Source organism: Chaetura pelagica, unplaced genomic scaffold (genome assembly GCF_000747805.2).
Source record: "Chaetura pelagica isolate M959 unplaced genomic scaffold, ChaPel_1.0 scaffold74, whole genome shotgun sequence".
In the NCBI taxonomy this organism is placed as follows: domain Eukaryota; kingdom Metazoa; phylum Chordata; class Aves; order Apodiformes; family Apodidae; genus Chaetura; species Chaetura pelagica.
Window position 1 is genome coordinate 1,460,666 of NW_009952982.1, and position 17,248 is coordinate 1,477,913.

The 17,248-nt window shown below is 47.3% G+C and overlaps 1 protein-coding gene across 1 annotated transcript in view; it reads right to left on the reverse strand.

The window, feature by feature from the left end:
• Positions 1–212: 212 nt before the first annotated feature.
• Positions 213–17,248, reverse strand: part of LOC104387661 — a 22,985-nt gene continuing 5,949 nt past the window's right edge. Inside the window, exons 5-13 of the mRNA XM_009996444.1 lie at positions 16,811–16,918; positions 10,874–10,983; positions 9,923–9,971; positions 8,370–8,490; positions 7,414–7,508; positions 4,453–4,518; positions 2,952–3,051; positions 1,729–1,881; positions 213–1,504 (exon numbers count right to left, since the gene is read on the reverse strand). Of these exons, the coding sequence (XP_009994746.1) occupies positions 213–1,504; positions 1,729–1,881; positions 2,952–3,051; positions 4,453–4,518; positions 7,414–7,508; positions 8,370–8,490; positions 9,923–9,971; positions 10,874–10,983; positions 16,811–16,918 (2,094 nt within the window). The remainder of the gene's footprint in view (positions 1,505–1,728; positions 1,882–2,951; positions 3,052–4,452; positions 4,519–7,413; positions 7,509–8,369; positions 8,491–9,922; positions 9,972–10,873; positions 10,984–16,810; positions 16,919–17,248) is intronic.

Sequence of the window (17,248 nt, forward strand, 5' to 3'; positions counted from 1 at the left end):
GGAAAGACACAAACCCAATTTTCTCGTGTCTTCTGGCGCTGGTGGCCACCTCTCCATCTCCTTGCTGGGTGCTTGTACCAAAGCACAACTCGACAGGCAATGGCTGCTATGCTGTCACCCAGACACAGCCCTGCTGAAAGGGAGGAATCCCAAAAAAAAAAAGGCAAATGTGCTGCTTCAGCACCCTCTTCCTCTCCTCCCCCTTATCCCCACTAAAAGGTCACCGATTTGGGCACTTTTGCCAGGGGAGAAGAGCCTAAAAGTAAACTGTTCTCTGAGCGGGATTTGGCAACCCGTGTTAGAAATGTTGTGCTGGGGCTCAGGGTGGGTTGTGGGGCTTTCAGTGCATTTAATAATTTCTGGAGGCTTTTTTGGGCATCTGCTTCCTCTGGAACCAGTGCAAGAGCTGGTGGCATTGAGGGGGCAGGCAGGGGATGTCCAGTCTCTGGCAGAGGCAATGCCACCTGCATTCTGTTTGAGTTTTGCTCTGTTGCGTGGGCCAGGTAGAGGGCAGTGGTGGTTTTGATAACAGTGTAAGGGCTGTTTCCCAACACTCTGGAAGACGGCACCTGGTGGAAGGGACAGCCCTTGCCCAGCCCTGCTGGCTCCAGCTCGCTGCCAGGTATGATGGGCATGCTGCCGCCTGCCAGCCCATGCACAGGCAGCATTCCCAAGCCCTCTGGCCAGTGTGCAGTACTGGTGGCGTTCCCTGGCCCATTCTGCTGCAAGCTGGTGAGCTCCCCTGTGGATGCAGCTTTAGTTGTCACGTGCTTCAAGTCTGTTTTGTCCAGCAGTGCTGCTCTGCAGTGCTTCTTGGCCTTTCCATCCCCATCCTCACTCTTTGGGGAGCCGTTGTGCTGCAGTGTGCTGGAGAGCTGCTGACAGCTGCCTGACAGAGGATGAGGGTGTGCATCGAGCACATTTTCTGTGCAGAAGGAAGATGCTTGTTCTCCCACCGGCAGGGCAGCAGGATTTGGCTGCCATGCCATGTGATCCATAGCGGAAAGCTCAGACATGCTCGAGTTGGGAGGAATTGATGTGTTTTGAAAAGAGGAGTTCAAGAAGCCATGCTCGGCTGGGGTAGGGAGAGAGACTGACTTGTGGTCCATCCTGGCATGGCTAGGAGTGAGAAGCAGCTGTTCCAGAGGCAAGACCGTGGGTGGGAAGTGATGGTGGCCTTGTGTCTCACTTGCCTTCAGAAGAGACTGTGGCTGCCTGTCCCTTGTGGATTCCACCCCACCCTCCTCTCCCAGCACCCCCCTGCTTAGAGGGTGCAGGTGGATGTCTGTTGCTTCAGATACTTCACTGCCACAGAGAGAGGGAGTCTTCAGCTCCATCATTCCTCCCAGTGTCCTGGGACCTCTGTGGGGATGAGGCTCCCTGTCCAGGGAGTGCTCACCCACCTGGCCATTCTGGCTGTTGGCTGCCACATTGCCCTTCACGGCTACTGGGTTGAGGGAGAGCTTCAGGCCCAGGGGTTTCCGTGGGAATTCCTCAGGCTTTGCTGTATTGGAAGCAGAGAAAACAAAATAAAACCCAAACTGTGCATCAGTTGACTTTTGCATCCAGCATGCCCTGACCACGGGAAGACAGATGTTGCACCGAGTGGGCACCAGCACTTTGGGGCGGCCCTGGCTCCCAGCTACACCAGAGTGATGCTCTGGTCCCCTGGGCACATGACTACCACCAGCCATTCCCACTGGGATGCCCACGTTCCCCTCTACCCACCTGGTGGTGGAAGGTCAAATTTCATCTTGCGCAGTTCAGTCATTGACACCTGCAGTTGCTCAATGACAGCATCATCCTCGTACTGCAGGGAACTGGCAATTTTTTCCTGCAGAAATTCCCGTAAGTCTTCCAGCGTCATCTTTAGCAAGCGCTCTGGGGGACAGCAGAAAAGAGTAATGACAGCACATTTCGGGCCATTTCTGGAAGTTCTCATCAATGCCTCTAGGAGGAAGAAAAGCTCCATAAAATAGACCCCCGAGTGTGTCAAACTGAACGGCCATTGCTGGCAGCTGCCACCATCAGCCAGGGATGCTCACCTGCACCAGCCAGCAGGCAGGCATGCAGGCAGAGGTGTTGACCCACGCCAGGGATGCAGGCAAAGATGGCATGCAGGTAGGAATTGGATGCAGGCAGGAATGGGATGCAGGGGGATGCTGATCCACACCACACATTCCTCAGCGAGGAGAGATTATTTCACTGCTAGGCTGATACTTCTCCCTGCCTGCCAATTTCCCAGTCTTTGCAGATAAACAGGATACTTAAAGATGTATTTCTGGATAGCCTGTTCTTCAACTGAAGGAAGAGCAGAGTTGCTGTTTGCAGAAGCCAACAAATGCAGTCCCATAAATCCCACTTGCCCAAAGGTTCCCAGCATGCAATATCAGCACCACTCCGGTCCCAGATTAAATACGTCACAGGGCAACAAAGCAAAGCTACCAGCTTATGGGAGTGGAGGCGTTCAAAGTCCCAAAGATCTTGAGGCAGAAACACTGCTGTCTTAATGGTATGTAGGAAAACCAGGTTTTGGTCACTTTAGAAGTATATTAATGGATTTATTTTCCCCTCTACAGCCTCAGGGGGAGGCTCTACAGGCTGTAGAGGGGAAAATAAATCCATTAATATACTACTGCCATAGAGCTTTGTGGATAGATGGGTTGCTGTCTGTATTGCCCCTAAAAGTATGTTGATAAAAGATGCAGGGCACAGCACACAGAAAAGCAGCTGGGAGCATTTCAGGTGGGGTTTGCTATGCAACCAGATCAGAATTTCAACCCTTGCAGCATCTGTCTTTCCTCCCTGGAGCACTGGCATAAGACTGTGTCCTTTGGGGCACTTTGGAGCAGGCTGGTAGTGGCCAGCAAGTCTTTCCAGGCTGGCAGCAAAAGGGTGGTCCAGCACAGTGCCACCTTTGCCATATGAGGCACGCTCTCCTGGGACCTTACTTTTGTGCAGTTTGAGAATGGTGTAAGCCATGGCTGTCAGCACCCGCTCTCCTTCCAAGATGTAGATATCCCACAGCCGCAAGGTAAGGGTGAAGGGGGTCTGTTTCAAACACAAAACCAAAAAACAAGCACATCATGACACAGAGGTTGGTGGCATCGCTACAGCCCGTCACACCAAAATGCAAAACAGGGCAAGGCATTAGATGCCCAGGATTCATCTATAACACAAAAACCTATTTTACTGATTATGGTTTTGCCTTATAGCTAACAACCCTGGGTGGCTGAGAGAGTACTGAAAACTTGGCCGCCAATAGAAAATAGAGAAACTTTCTGCACAGGCATACTAGCACATGGATTCTCCTACCCTGGAGGGAGCATCATCATCATCTTTAAGCCTTGCAAACACATCAAACCACTCCTGTATCCATCCAAACTGTTAAAAAAGATGAAGGGCTATTTATGGGATAGGTCTGAAGGCCCAATGGTGCTTCACTAAACATTAAAAAAATCACTCCTTTGGTGTCTAAAGAAGTGGTCTTCCTTATACACAGGCTTATTTCTGCCTTCTAGGAAAACCTCTGCAAGATGTTATCATTTGCATCCCGACTCAACCTGACAAACAGGAGTGAATTGATATACAAAATGATTGAACAGGCCATCATCTCCCACCAAAGATTTAAGGCATCTCACTATCACAGAAATTAACACTAGTCATAGTGTGACTTAAAAGTTCAAATTTAGGATGCTGCCCTTACTCTTCAAGAGTTCGTCAGAACTGGCTGTTGCTGCTCTTTTATCACACATTACTGCAGTTATAGGGATTTTGCATTTTGCACAGCTTTTAGTGACAGACTGAAAAGCAGTGAGTTCCTTCTCAAGGATAAGAGATCATCCACTGCTTTATAGGAGATGAGGCAGCAGAAAATTGCAACTGGGGACATACAGATGTCCTAAACATTAGCAAGTCTGGATCTTGTATTCAAGTATGAAAGAAAAATGCTGCCCCTAAAAATTAAGTAGTCTTGGCTTAGAACTGGCAAATCAGCTCAGGACAAACCAGGGTAATTTTTTTTTTAATGCTTTCACGTTTCAGTGCCCAGCCTGCTCCTTTGCTGCTGCAGTGCTATTTGTTCAAGTTCGTACCTCTAGCTCTTCTTCTCCTTGTTATTTTCAGAGTCAAAGTGAGGTTAATTGCCTTTGCTGCAGTGCCAGTGGGCAAGAGAAAGACGTCTCCTGACTTTGAAGCTTATAACTGATGCTGTTGAGCCATCTCCCAGCAACCACTTGTGACAAGGCAGCAGGTATTGGCTTGTCATCATTGACATGCAGTTATTTTTAGCTTCTCCCATATAAATGTTTTTGCCTATTCAGAGTGTGCGTAATATCCCACCTTGTAAAATATTAACATCTTCTTCAAATTATGACACATTTTCAAACAAACAGGTGGATTAACCACGCATGCAAACAGCAGAACAGCAAAACACCCGCAGAGCATCCTCACCCGGTCAATGAAACACTGCAGGAACCACTTGGTTGTGTAAATCCCCGTAGTCATCTGCTCCTTATCCTAGGAGGAGAGAGCAGAGAGAGAGGCATTTCACCAGGCTGACTGCTGGAGGTTCAAGCAACTCATAGGGCTTTTGGGGAGGTTGGTTGTTTGATTTATTAATGCTGGGGTCTGGAAGCAGGATCTGGCTGCTGTTTGTCTCCCAACAAAGGCCCTGTTTTAAATACCAGTGTTAAAGCCCTGCCTTAGCTCTTTTCTCAATATATTCACTGAACCTGATCCTTGACAGGGCCAGACTTCAGCCACAACTTTGGAAAGGGATTTCTAGGAGAAGGTTTTCTAGCCTAATATCTAGTCCAGGGAACCTTCCAGGAACCCAAACCACACACTCCTAGCAGACCACCATTTTTGTTTCCATAGGAATTCCCACATGAGCCTCTCGAAGCACCACAAAAATTATTAACCCCAAGTATCCCACAGATAAATTCAGACCTCTGCAGTCAAGCCAGCCTTGCTAGGACTAACTCATTTGCATGGCATGGTTGCTGCAGGAGCAGGATAGCCTGAGAGATTAAGGAAAACTCTTAAAAACATTATCAACATCACCCTGGTTTCTTGCTTTTCTGTCCCTGGCTGATGCCTAGCACAGCACTCACACACAGCTTTTCTTTTTATGGCATGGGTGATGTCCCGGTCGGTGCCAGGATGCACAGTGTCCTGCATATGCACCAAGTCAACCTGACCTCTGTTACAAAGCTGCAAATCGGCAGGAGTGGGAAGATTAAGAAACCCATGGGATTGAAGACTAGCTCCAGGCTTTGCTTTGGACTAGTGCTGGGCACCTGACAAACCTGAGGAACCTGTCCTTGCGTTTCATTTATATGGCCAGAGCTGGCTGATTTGCAGCACAAAAGAAGAGCTGTTACAGATTATGGCAATTTAAACAGCTTTTCCTGGAGCCAGGCCACTGAGCCCCCTGGGAACATAAGAAACCTTCAAGAGTCTGGCCACTGAATACCAACTGACTACAGTAAACACAAGGGGGTCAAAAAAGGGAGCAGGTACTGCAAAAGTTGCCTAGACATTGAACTGCATTTGATGTGTCCAGCAGATGCTCCTCCAGCTACCAAATGGGATTGTACCATCTGCTAGAGAGAAAAACAACTGGACATGCCCAAGCAACAACACACAGCAAATCTTACACACCTCCTCTCTTTAAACAACAAAAAAAACATTAAATGCAAACACTTGGGGCTAATAATTATTGAAAACTCCAGACAGTTCAGCATCACCCTTCAGGCACTGCAGCTCATGTAAGAACACAATACAGCCTTGCTGCTGTATGCAACAACTCTTTGCTGTAGACTCTTGTGAGACTTCTTGCCTGGCTTTTCTAAGCAAGTCTTTAGATTTTGTAAGTTCTCACACTAAGGATGACCAGCAAGCCAAATAACAGAATCACAGAATAGTCACAGTTGGAAAAGACCTCACAGAGTCCAACCATCAATCCAGAAAAAAACCACCATACTCACTACAGCATGTCCTGAAGTGCCACATCTACACGATTTTTTAAATACCTCCAGGGATGATGGCTCCACCACCTCCCTGGGCAGCCAGTGCCTGACCACTCTTATGCTAAAGAAATTCTTAGTAATATCTAGCCTAAACCTCCCGTGGCATAAATTCAGGCCATTTCCACTAGTCCTATTGTTATTTACTTGAGAGAACAGGCCAATATCCACCTCCCTATAACCTCCTTTCAGGTAGCTGTAGAGGGCAATGAGGTCTCCCCTTAGCCTCCACTTCTCCAAACAATCGCAGTTCCCTCAGCCTCTCCTCATAGAATTTGTTCTCTAGACCCTTCACCAGCTTGGTTGCTCTTCTCTGGACACGCTCCAGCACCCCTACATCCTTCTTGTAATGGGAGGCCCAGAACTTAACACAGTACTCAAGGTGTGGCCTCACCAGCACAGGGCATGATCAGTTCTCTGCTCCTGCTGGCCACACAGTTTCTCATACAAGCCAGGATGCTCTTGGCCTTCTTGGCCACCTGGGCACACTGCTGGCTTACATTGAGCCAGCTCTCAACCAGCACCCCCAGGTCCTTTTCCACTGGGCAGCTTTCCAGACACTCTTCCCCAAGCCTACAGCGTCGCATGGGGTTGTTGTGACCCAACACTTGGCCCTGTTGAACCTCATACAATTGATCTCAGCCTGTCGACCCTGAGTCCAGGTCTCTCTGCAGAACCTTCCTACCCTCAAGCAGATCAATATTTCCACTCAATTTGGCATCACCTTTGAAGCACTCGATCCCCTTGTCTAGATCACTGATATTGGACAAGCTGGTCCCCAAAACTGAGCCCCTGGGGGACACCACTGGTGACTGGCTGCCAACTGGATTTAAACTCAATTCACTCCTACTACTGGCCAGCCAGCCAGTTTTTCTTCCTGTCTATGCCATGATCTGCCAGTTTCTTTAGGAGAATTCTGAGGGAGATCTCCAGATAGGTAAAATCCACAGCCTTTCCCTCATCCACTAGGTGGGCCAACTTGTCATAGAAGGAAATCAGGTTGGTCAGGCAAGACCTCCCTTTCATAAACCCATGACGGCTGGCCCCGATCCCTTGGCTGCCCTGCACTTGCCACGTGAGCTCACTCAAGATGAGCCTCTCCATGACCTTTCCTGGTACTGAGGTCAGACTGACAGGTCTCTAGTTCCCCGGATCCTCCTTCCAGCCCTTCCTGTAGATGGGCATCACACTGGCAAGCAAACTATTCAACTTGGCAAGAGTCAACTTGGCAGTCCGCTTAATAAGCGCTCGCCTCTCTGTGGCTGAAGCAGTCCTACACCATTAGAAATCTTTTCAGTTGTGCATCTATTTGGCAGAACGTTACACTAATTGCTTTAGCAGTAAAATGCAATATAGTATGGAAAGACTGATAGCAAAGAGATACCATGTGCTTCTTCAGTTTGGGAAACAGTTTGCTTAAAATCTGCTCGTGATGAGCTTGAAACCTCTGCAGCTTCGGGAACCCAGGAATGAAAAAACCTTAACAAGAAAAGATGACAAAAATGGAAAATAATCAGAAAAGATCTGAATAGTCTTGGTAGCAGCCTGATTTTCTGGAAACTCATCCCTGGCATTGCCTGTTGAGTTGGCTGGATGTCAGCTCACCCAGCTATCTCCCTTGGCATTCATCCCAGAGCCCACTCTTCACCCTGTCTACAGACCCCAGAGACAGCACTCTCAGCACTCCAGCCCTGCAGTGCAGACGTGCTCACATCCCCATTGCCTGAGACTTGGTTTGGCCAAGACCTCTCTTTGTATCTGCCAAAGTTCTGAGAAAAGCTGGAGATGTTTGAACACCACAACCTTGTGCAGTGCCCTGTAATCTAGCAGGACACGGGTTTAAGACTGTCCAGAGTTACCAAGCCATAATTCCCAGCCCTCTGCTTACAGAAGAACTCTCTGTGCATAGATTACTGCTAACCACAAGTAAGATGGTGGAATTACATCTTCACAAAAACACAAAGGCACATAGCTCATGGCACGCTAAAAACAGCACACTACATGATGCTCTTGGATGTACTTCTGAGGGACTTCTTAAAAACTCATAACCTTGAATTAATTGCTAGCCAATGGCAAGGCACTCTGGTGAGCAGACAGCACCTCTGTGAAAGTGTTAATTCCTGAGTGCTAAAGCTCAGTGCTGATAAACCACATTTTTCTCTAATTAATCTGTCTGGCTCCAAGAGTGAAGTTCAGCTCCACAGTTGCGTTGCACTGGCACACAATTAAACCTTACTCACTTTAAAAAAGTATGTGAGGAGAAATGTTTCTACTGACCAACCTAAACAGGCCTTCCCTCCCCTTGAAAGAGCCCCTATTTTTATCCGGTCCCAGGCTTACCATGCATGGCATGCCGCTGGTTGGTCAGCAGCTGTGCCAGAGCCCAAAATGCATCCTCTTCATTTAAGTACATTAGAAGGATGGCTGCAATCTGGCTCATCCCTTGGCAGTAGCTCACTTCCTGCAAGAGCCAAAAGAGGCACATGAGCTGCCACATCGTGAGATCCCACCATGATGTTAAAGCTGCAGAAGCATGTCAGGTTGCCTATGCTTCCTTCTTTCCTTCTCCTCTTTCAAGGTCTTGCAGCTCTCATATGACTACAGCATCTGAGTCACTGACTCACAGAATGGTTTGGGTTGGAAGGGACCCTTGAAGACCACTTCATTCAACCCCAATCCTATGGGCAGAGATATCTTTCACTAGACCAGGTTGCTCAAAACGCAAATCCAACCTGGTCTTGAACACTTAAAATGCTGGGGCATCTGCAGCTTCTCTGGGCAACTTGTTCCCATCTGTCACCACCCACATTGTTAAAAATATCTTCCTATGTCCAATCTAAAACTACCCTCTTTCAGTTTAAAACTGTTGCCCCTTGACCTGTCACTACAGGCCCTGGTAAAAAGTCGGTCTTTCTTATGAATCCTCTTTATATATTGAAAGGCCAAAATAAGGTCTCCACAGAGGCTTCTGTTCTCCAGGCTGGACATCCCTAACTTTCAGCCCTTCTTCATGAGACAGGTGTTCTGGCTCTCTGACCATCTTTGCGGCTCTCCTGAGGACCTACTCTAAACAGGTCCTTCAGTGGGATGTAAGGGGCTTGCAGGCAATACCCCCCACCAATGCTGCTTCCCCCACCAGCCCTGCTCAAGCCTGGAGGGCTAGAGACAGAAACCCCAACATAAGAGGTGCCTGCAGTTAATGCAAGGAATAGTGGATGGGATGATAAACAGCATGTGGCTCCAACACTGTTTTCAATTCCTTTAGCCACTTCAGCACTAGAGTAAAGAATAAATAAATCCAGTAAGCATTTATCTGGTGTGAGGGAAGGCAGGGTCTTTGATTCCTTGACTACCCCTCTGAGCATCTTCTGTGCCTTCTGGGGTAATTGTCCTCTCCTGGAGATGGAGGTAGTATGTTCAACTGCTAATTTACATCTACCCTGCCCATGCCCTTCAGCTTAAAATGACTGGTTTGCTGTAAAACAATAATTGTTTTTAATAAGGAAGCCATTTAGTTTACAACAAAAAGTCAGAAACATGACGGACCTTCAGCCAGGAGGGTAGTCTTGCTGGAAAGCTGAAGGGCAATCCCTTGTTGTTTGCTTACTCCCACCCAGACCAGATCCACCAGATGTCATTTATCAGGTGACAAAATTAACCAGGGAATTAAACACCTGCACAAAAAGTCTTGTACTACCAGCACTAGGACTTGAAATTGGAATTACCATTGGCTAAATATATGTGTGTGTGTGTATATATACATAAGCAAACGTATACACAAACACGTATACGTTTTGTATACACGTATACAAAAACGTATATAAAGCCTTTAAAATACTTATCCATATAAAGCACAATGCTATTATCTTTAACCAGACTAGCTTACTACTTACAGTGTTATAAACCGAATATGCTGACAGGACATGGAAGAGTGCCTGTTGCCTGGGGAGAAAAAAGGATATTAAAACACTTGAGCATTAGTGTCCAGCTTTGTGCACACACCAACGCATGCACACAGAGTGCAAAAGGCTCTGAAAACACTTAGGCAACTGGCTTTTGCAAGAAGCAGGGCTCACAGAGCCAGAAAGCACCTTGATAGACACATGGGATGGGACCTCTACCTTCAAGAGAGAGTCACCAGTGACCCTGCAGAGCGGGGCTGAAGCAGAAGCCTGCTCCATCAGCAGTTCTGCTGAAGAGACATGTATGTACTCTCACATGCTGTGTTCAATACAATCACTCTTCAGATTTGGAGTGGTGGTGGATTTTTAAGACTTGCAACCTCCCAGGCTTCAAGTGTTATATAACCTGGGGGAAAGCATTACTACTATTTTATTAGTAGGCTAGTTTCTCCCTTTCCTCCTTGCTGAAGGAGTAATCACCATATTAGATATGCAGTGCTTCCTCACAGACTCTATGTCTCTGTAGGGCAGCCAGGTATAGCACATCCAGGTGACAAAGCCACTGTTAAACCTCTCCAACCCAATCTGTTGTGGAGGCCATGCCCCACCCCATCCAGCTCCTAGCAGACCCACCCCCATCATCCCAGCCATCCCAAACCAAGTCCTCTGCAACTGCAACCCTAGCACCCTGGGGGGCAAGGCACTGCAACAGGCTTATGCTTGGCTCAAGAACTGGGGCTGGAAGTGGACAAGTGTGGACCTTTCAAAGAGAGAATCAACAGCCCAAAGTCTGTGGGTTGTGTCATGTGTTAATGGTTTGTGGAGCAGGCAGAGATGGCTTTGTTCTCCTGTGAGCTACTCTGAGCTTCCCCAAGCCATCTCATCCAGGCACACTCATTGCCACTGATGTCCATACAGCCATGTGAAGCAGCCTGTACTCACTTCACTCCGTAGCGATCCCGAAACATGATGTGGTTTCGGAATGTGCGGTTAACATCCAAATCTATCTGCTTGATTTCCGATGAAAAGTTCTTTGCTTGCTCTTTCATTTGCTGGAAGGGAGAAGGGCAGACAAGAGGAAGGAGTCAGACACCATCTCAGCCCACACCTCCTCTCCAAACAGCGAGAAGGCAAACTTCCTACTGCAGGAGTGGCAGCTTGTGAGCTGAACAGAGCTATCATAGAGCAGCTCAGGGACACTGTCTTGCAGTGAACAATGATCTGCAGCATAGAGGTGAATCCCCAGCCCCTCAGCTGTGCTGCTGGCCAGGGAGAAGGGGACAACACCCCACCTAAACATGATGACAGCAGCAGCTGGCAACCCAGCCTTTGCCCATCTTCAAAGGCAGATATTGAGTTTTCAGAACCTAAAACCTTTACAATTAAACTCCACTCTGATATATTTTGAATTCTTTGCAGTACCCCACCTAGCTGTGATAAAGCATAAAGACCTGTGTTGGCACTTAAGGAACACTTCAATTACCAACATACAGATGTAAGAACCACATCTCTGAGCTCAGAGGTTCAATCATAATGAAGTCCAAATTATAGATGGACTCTAAGAAGTAATCTCCAACTACTACTTTCCCTGAAGAAGAGAATTATCTTATAATCATAGAATGATTTGAGTTGGAAGAGACCTTGAAGATCATCTAGTTCCAATCCCTTGCCAAGGGCAGGGACACTTCCCACTAGACCAGGTTGCTCAGAGCCCCATTCAGCCTGTCCTTGAACATTTCCAGGGAGGGGGCATCCACAACTTCCCAGGGCAAACTATTCCGGTGTCTTATCACCCTCACACTAAAGAATTTCTCACTAATATCTAATCTAAATCTACCCTCTTTCAGTTTGAAACCATTACCTCTCATTCTATTGTGTAAAAAGTTCCTCTCAAGCCTTTTTGTAGGCCCTTCAGATACTGGAGGCTCCCTAGAGCCTTTTCATCTCCAGGCTGAACAGTACCAACTCTCTCAGCTTGTCTTCATAGGAGAGGTGCTCCAGTCCTCTGACCATCTTTGTGGCCCTCCACTGGACTCTATCCAGAAGATCCATGTCCTTCTTATGTTGGAGATCCCAAACTGGACACAGTACTGCAGGTGGGATCTCCTAAGCGTGGAGTAGAGGGGCAGAATCAGCTTCCTTGACCTGCTGGCCATGCTTCTTTTGATGCAGCCCAGGACATCGTCGGTTTTCTGGGCTGCAAGCGCACATTGCTGGCTTCTTATCAAGCAGCATCCCCAAGTCTTTCTCCTCAGGACTGCTCTCAATCCATTTACCGCCCAGACTTTTTTTGTGCTTGGGACTGTCCCTACCCAGGTGCAGGACCTTACTGAAGGTCAGGGCAGACCTCATTAATTAACTCATCTTTATTGAACTTCATGAGGTTAAGCAAGGGCCCACCTCTCAAGCCTGTCAAGGTCCCTCTTGAATGGCATCCCTTCCCTCCAATGTGTCAGCCACACCACACAGATTGGTGGTGTCAGCAAACTTGCTGGGGGAGCACACAATTCCACTGTCCATGTTGCCAACAAAGATGTTAAACAGCACTGGTCCCAATATTGACCCCTGAGGAATGCCACTGCTCACTGACCTCCACTTGCACATCAAGTCGTTGACTGCAACTCTCTCTGTTCACCATTCAGTCAGCTCCTTACTGACTGATTGGCCCATCCATCCTTCCAATTTTGAGCCTGTATCCTTCCATTCCAACACTTCACTCATAGGTGTCATCCCACCACGCTTCCAAAATGAAAGATTTACTGAGTTTCCAATAGAAAAGCAGTTCTGGGATACTTCCTTGGACTGTTGCACTTTTTAAGGAACTGGTGGAATCCAGAAGAGAAGCTAAATTCAAAACCAAGAATTCTCATGTTCCCCCCATGTTGGCTAATCATTTAAGGCAGCATCACACAGACAAAGGACTGAAGTCCACTGCAAAAAAAAAGGAGATTCAAATCAAAGCTAAACCCACCTCAATCAATTGTGCCTTCAGAGTCCCAAGCTCAAGATGTTCCATGGATGAAGCCCACTGCAGTTCCATTTGTAACCAACTGGTTCAGTAATGTGCATGCAGGCAAGTACCATTATGATACAACAAAGCATCTCATCTCACAGCCTTTAGGTACCACCAGTGATCACACAATTTCCCTCCTTCTTGAATATCTCCAGGGTTAATTGCATTAATAAAACACATTTTGTGACTGTCTTCAGGCAGTCTGAGATTAACTAGCAGGTTAGAGGCAGTGGAGTTGAGCAACAAGTTCAGCTTACCTAGAGACTAGGGTCAGGATCCCTCCTTGCTCTCACAGGAGACAGAAAACAGCACATCTGCACAGAAACTTAATCATCTGCTCCAGTAGCTGCCATCCTGTGAATGCCTGTCATCCTGATACAACCTCTATACTGCAGTTGACCACCCAAGATGGTCACATAAGCTCTAGAGAATATCAGAAGGCCATTAGCACCCAAATGCGTATAGCACAGCAAACTCTCAGGGCAGTCATAGCATACTGGGAATATTAACTCCAACCTTGGAAGCAGTTGTATGGAGGAGCAACAGTACAGGGGCTATTTCGAGTTATTGCCTACACAAGACAAGGGAGGATAAAAGTGACAATGGAATGAAGATCTGATGAAAACATAATCTTCCTGCTGTAGGATCACAGAATCATAGAACTATTCAGGTTGGAAAAGACCCTTGGGATCACTGAGTCCAACCATCATCCCTACTCTACAAAGTTCTCCCCTAAACCAAATCCACCAACACCACATCCAAACGACCCTTAAACACATCCAGGGATGGTGACTCAACCACCTCCCTAAGCAGCCTATTCCAGTATCTAACCACTCTTTTTGTGAAAATAATTTTCCTATTGTCCAGTCTAAACCTACCCTGTTGCAGCTTGAAGCCATTCCCTCTTGTTCTGTTGCTAATTACCTGTGAGAAGAGGTAGCACCAGCACCAACCTCTCCACAGTGACCTTTCAGGTAGTTGTTGAGACTGATAAGGTCTCTCCTCAGCCTCCTCTTTCTCAAACTAAACATTCCCAGCTCCTTCAAGCATTCTTCATAAGATTTATTCTCCAGGCCCTTCACCAGCTTCATTGCCCTCCTCTGTACTCACCCCAGCACCTTGATATCTCTCTTAAATTGAGGTGCCCAAAACTGGACACAACACTCCAGGTGTGGCCTCACCAGTGCTGAGAACAGGGGGACAATCACCTCTCTACTACTGCTGGTCACACTATTACAAGCCAGGATGCCATTGGCTTTCTTGGCCACTGCTGGCTCATATTCATCCGCTTGTCAATTAGAACCTCCAGGTCCTTTTCTGCCAGACAGCTCTCCAGCCACACTTATCCAAGCCTGTAGCATTGCATGGGGTTGTTGTGGCCCAAGTGCAGGATCCAGCACTTGGCCTTGTTGAAGCCCACACCATTGACATTAGCCCAACGATCCAATCTATCCAAGTCTCTCTGTAGAGCCTCCCTATCCTCATGCAGATCAACACTCCCGCCCAGCTTGGTGTCATCTGCAAACTTAGCGATAATACACCCTGTGTCCTTATATCCTGTAAATCTTGTGCGTTCTACATCCTGTGGCCTGTTGCCCTCTATAAAGCAGGCAGACTACCTAAGACAAGATGACTGTTCATATGTACCAGGTCCTTTTTGCTGTGGAGCAAAGCTTATTAGCACTCCAAGTGTTCCCTGCAAGCCAACAGCAGAGCAGAGGCTGGGAAGATAGATGGAGGTCTTGTCCCAATGAACAAAACAGCCACGTGGGTAGAAGTCATGATGCCTCTGTTGTGCCCCATGGCCAGTGTGTTTCTTCTGTGACCTTCTCAGCTCTCCTCAAATCCTCTCGGTTGTGGCTATAAAATCTCAGGGAGGCAGAGCATCATACGCATGTTGAAACCAAGTATGGCACATCCCATGTTAGCCTTCAGGCTCATGCAGAATCAGGGACCACTTGAGCTGCCATGGCCTTGAGGAAGACTTGAAGACTTGCATGGAGAGGACTTGAAGGACAGCTGGGATAGGACAAAGCACTATGGAAGCAAATGGACCAGGCTTTTCAACTGCATCAGGTGATATAGGCACAGGGAGCAAGGCTGGAAAAAGCAGCTACTCCATTAGCCCAAGTGCAGGGAACAACTATTCTACAGAGAGAGCAGTGGATATAAAAAAAGATAAATCACCTGGTACATGTCAGGTGGCATGCTCAAAACTCAAAGCACATGCAAAATCCAGGATTTTGTGCCATGGTTCATTCCACAAGGAGAAATAGGTTGGCCTTGGGACCAGTCCCTCCAAGGCAAAGGGCTAGGGCTGAGGCTTGGTCCCTTCTTGAAAAGCAAAACCACTCACCCAGACGTGCACTGAGCCTCTTCTAGAGGATACGAGGGGAGAGTTAATTACGGGCGACAGGTGGCACCAAAGAAGGGGAAGTTTAAGATGAGCTTGCAGGGAGTCTACATACAGAAAAGCCTATTAGGCCTGAAGCTCCTGCTTATTGTAGACCCCTCTGGAGCACAGATAAACTCCTTGCAACTTTAATTTGTCTGGACTGCTTCCTTGCCTGTGCAGCACAGCTTGAAGGGAGGGAGTGTGATAAAAATCTGCATGCTGAGAGAACTTTATAAACTCTGTTTATCAACATGAGCCCAGCTTGCCTTCCCAAGCTTCTGCATGTTCATCCCAGCAGCATCTCACTATTAACATCTATGCTTGGCTCACTATAATGAGCATTAGCATCATCCTGCTTAATACACAGATTTTTTTAAACACCTGCTGAAAGTAGCACTTGACCTCTGCCTCTGAAGCATAATTGACTCCATGACACACTGATCGTCACCCAGGTAGGTACACGATGCAAGCTAAATCATAACACAGTTTTGGAAAATAATTTAAAACAACCAAGGGCTTCCACATGCTGCCTATGGAAAGAGGTCACGTAAAGGAGCCAAGATGCCTGAAATAAAACTTTTAAAATATAGCAAGTCCCATCACTTGTGTTCTTGTTCAACATATGCTACAGAACTTGTTTATTTTATACCAAGGAATCCAAGCCTAAAGCATGCAGGTAGGAAACAATACAAGGCAGGGTCTTCTGTCTGCAGAAAAAGTAAGTGTTTTTTAACAGAAAAAATATTTTTATTTCATTTGAATAGTGATTTTAAATAGAAAATTTCAAGGTAGTTACAAAAATTGAAGATTAAAAAAGCCACTTCCATTCAAGTTCTTCCAACGTTGCCAGTCAACTTCCAGCTGCACATCTAAGTTGTAATCCAGGGCCCTGTGCTCTCATGCCACCCTTAATTTGGTATCTTGACTAATGACTCACTGTCAGCCGATTTAAGGCTTCTGACTTTGCTGCACATTTCAAAACACCCTGAATGAAATTTTCAAGCACTAAGAGAGGTCTGGGGTAACCCCATCCAGCACCTATCTGCTGCAGGGTTCTGATGGCTACTCTGCATCACTCCAGGGAGCTTGGGAAACTGTGAGCAGTACAGTCGCTAAGCTCACCCTCCCCTGCATCTTCGCCTATGGATTCAGTAACATCAAATGCATCTTTAGTTGTGGCTTACAGCAGAATAAATGGAAGCACCATATTAGGGAAAGCAGCTGTTGGGTTGGGCCTCACCACCAGTACATGTCAGAACACCCCTTACGCTACTACCCTGCAAGGGCTGGGTGTCCCCCACACATGCCTCTTCAAGCATCCCCACAGGAAATCCCTTTCCCTCCTGTCCGTGCAGGTAGAGATGGACATGCCTGCATCCACCACAGGTTCACTTGCTCCAGCCAGGGAAGCCCCACCAAACCAGCTTCCCCAACAATTGCTCCCATTGTCTTTTACAGGAAAAGCCCATACCTCATATTTTCCTTCATTCTCCTTCTTCATCTTCTCAACGTCCAGCAGAAGCGACCAGACCTGGCCTCGCACCTGAAGTGGGATCCCTTTGTACACTCGCCGGCACATCTGCAGGGAGTGAAACACATGCAAGGTTTGCTGGTCCTGCTGGAGGTAGAACAGATTCGCTCCATCATTTGCTGCTGCAGACCACTAGCCATATGAAAAGACACACTGACCTTCTCTGTCTGTGCTAGTGCAGAAAGGGCATCTTCTACTCAGACAAAATCAAGCCACGTCTCATACTTTTAATCTTACTGGAAGAGCCCATTCCCACACAGCCTATTCCCTTTATATGTGGAGATATCTCAGATGCTTCACAGTGGTTCCATGCACACCAGCCTGCCTGCCCTTAGAACCCTCTCCAAGGACCAGATGCAGCACTCTTGTCTTTGACAG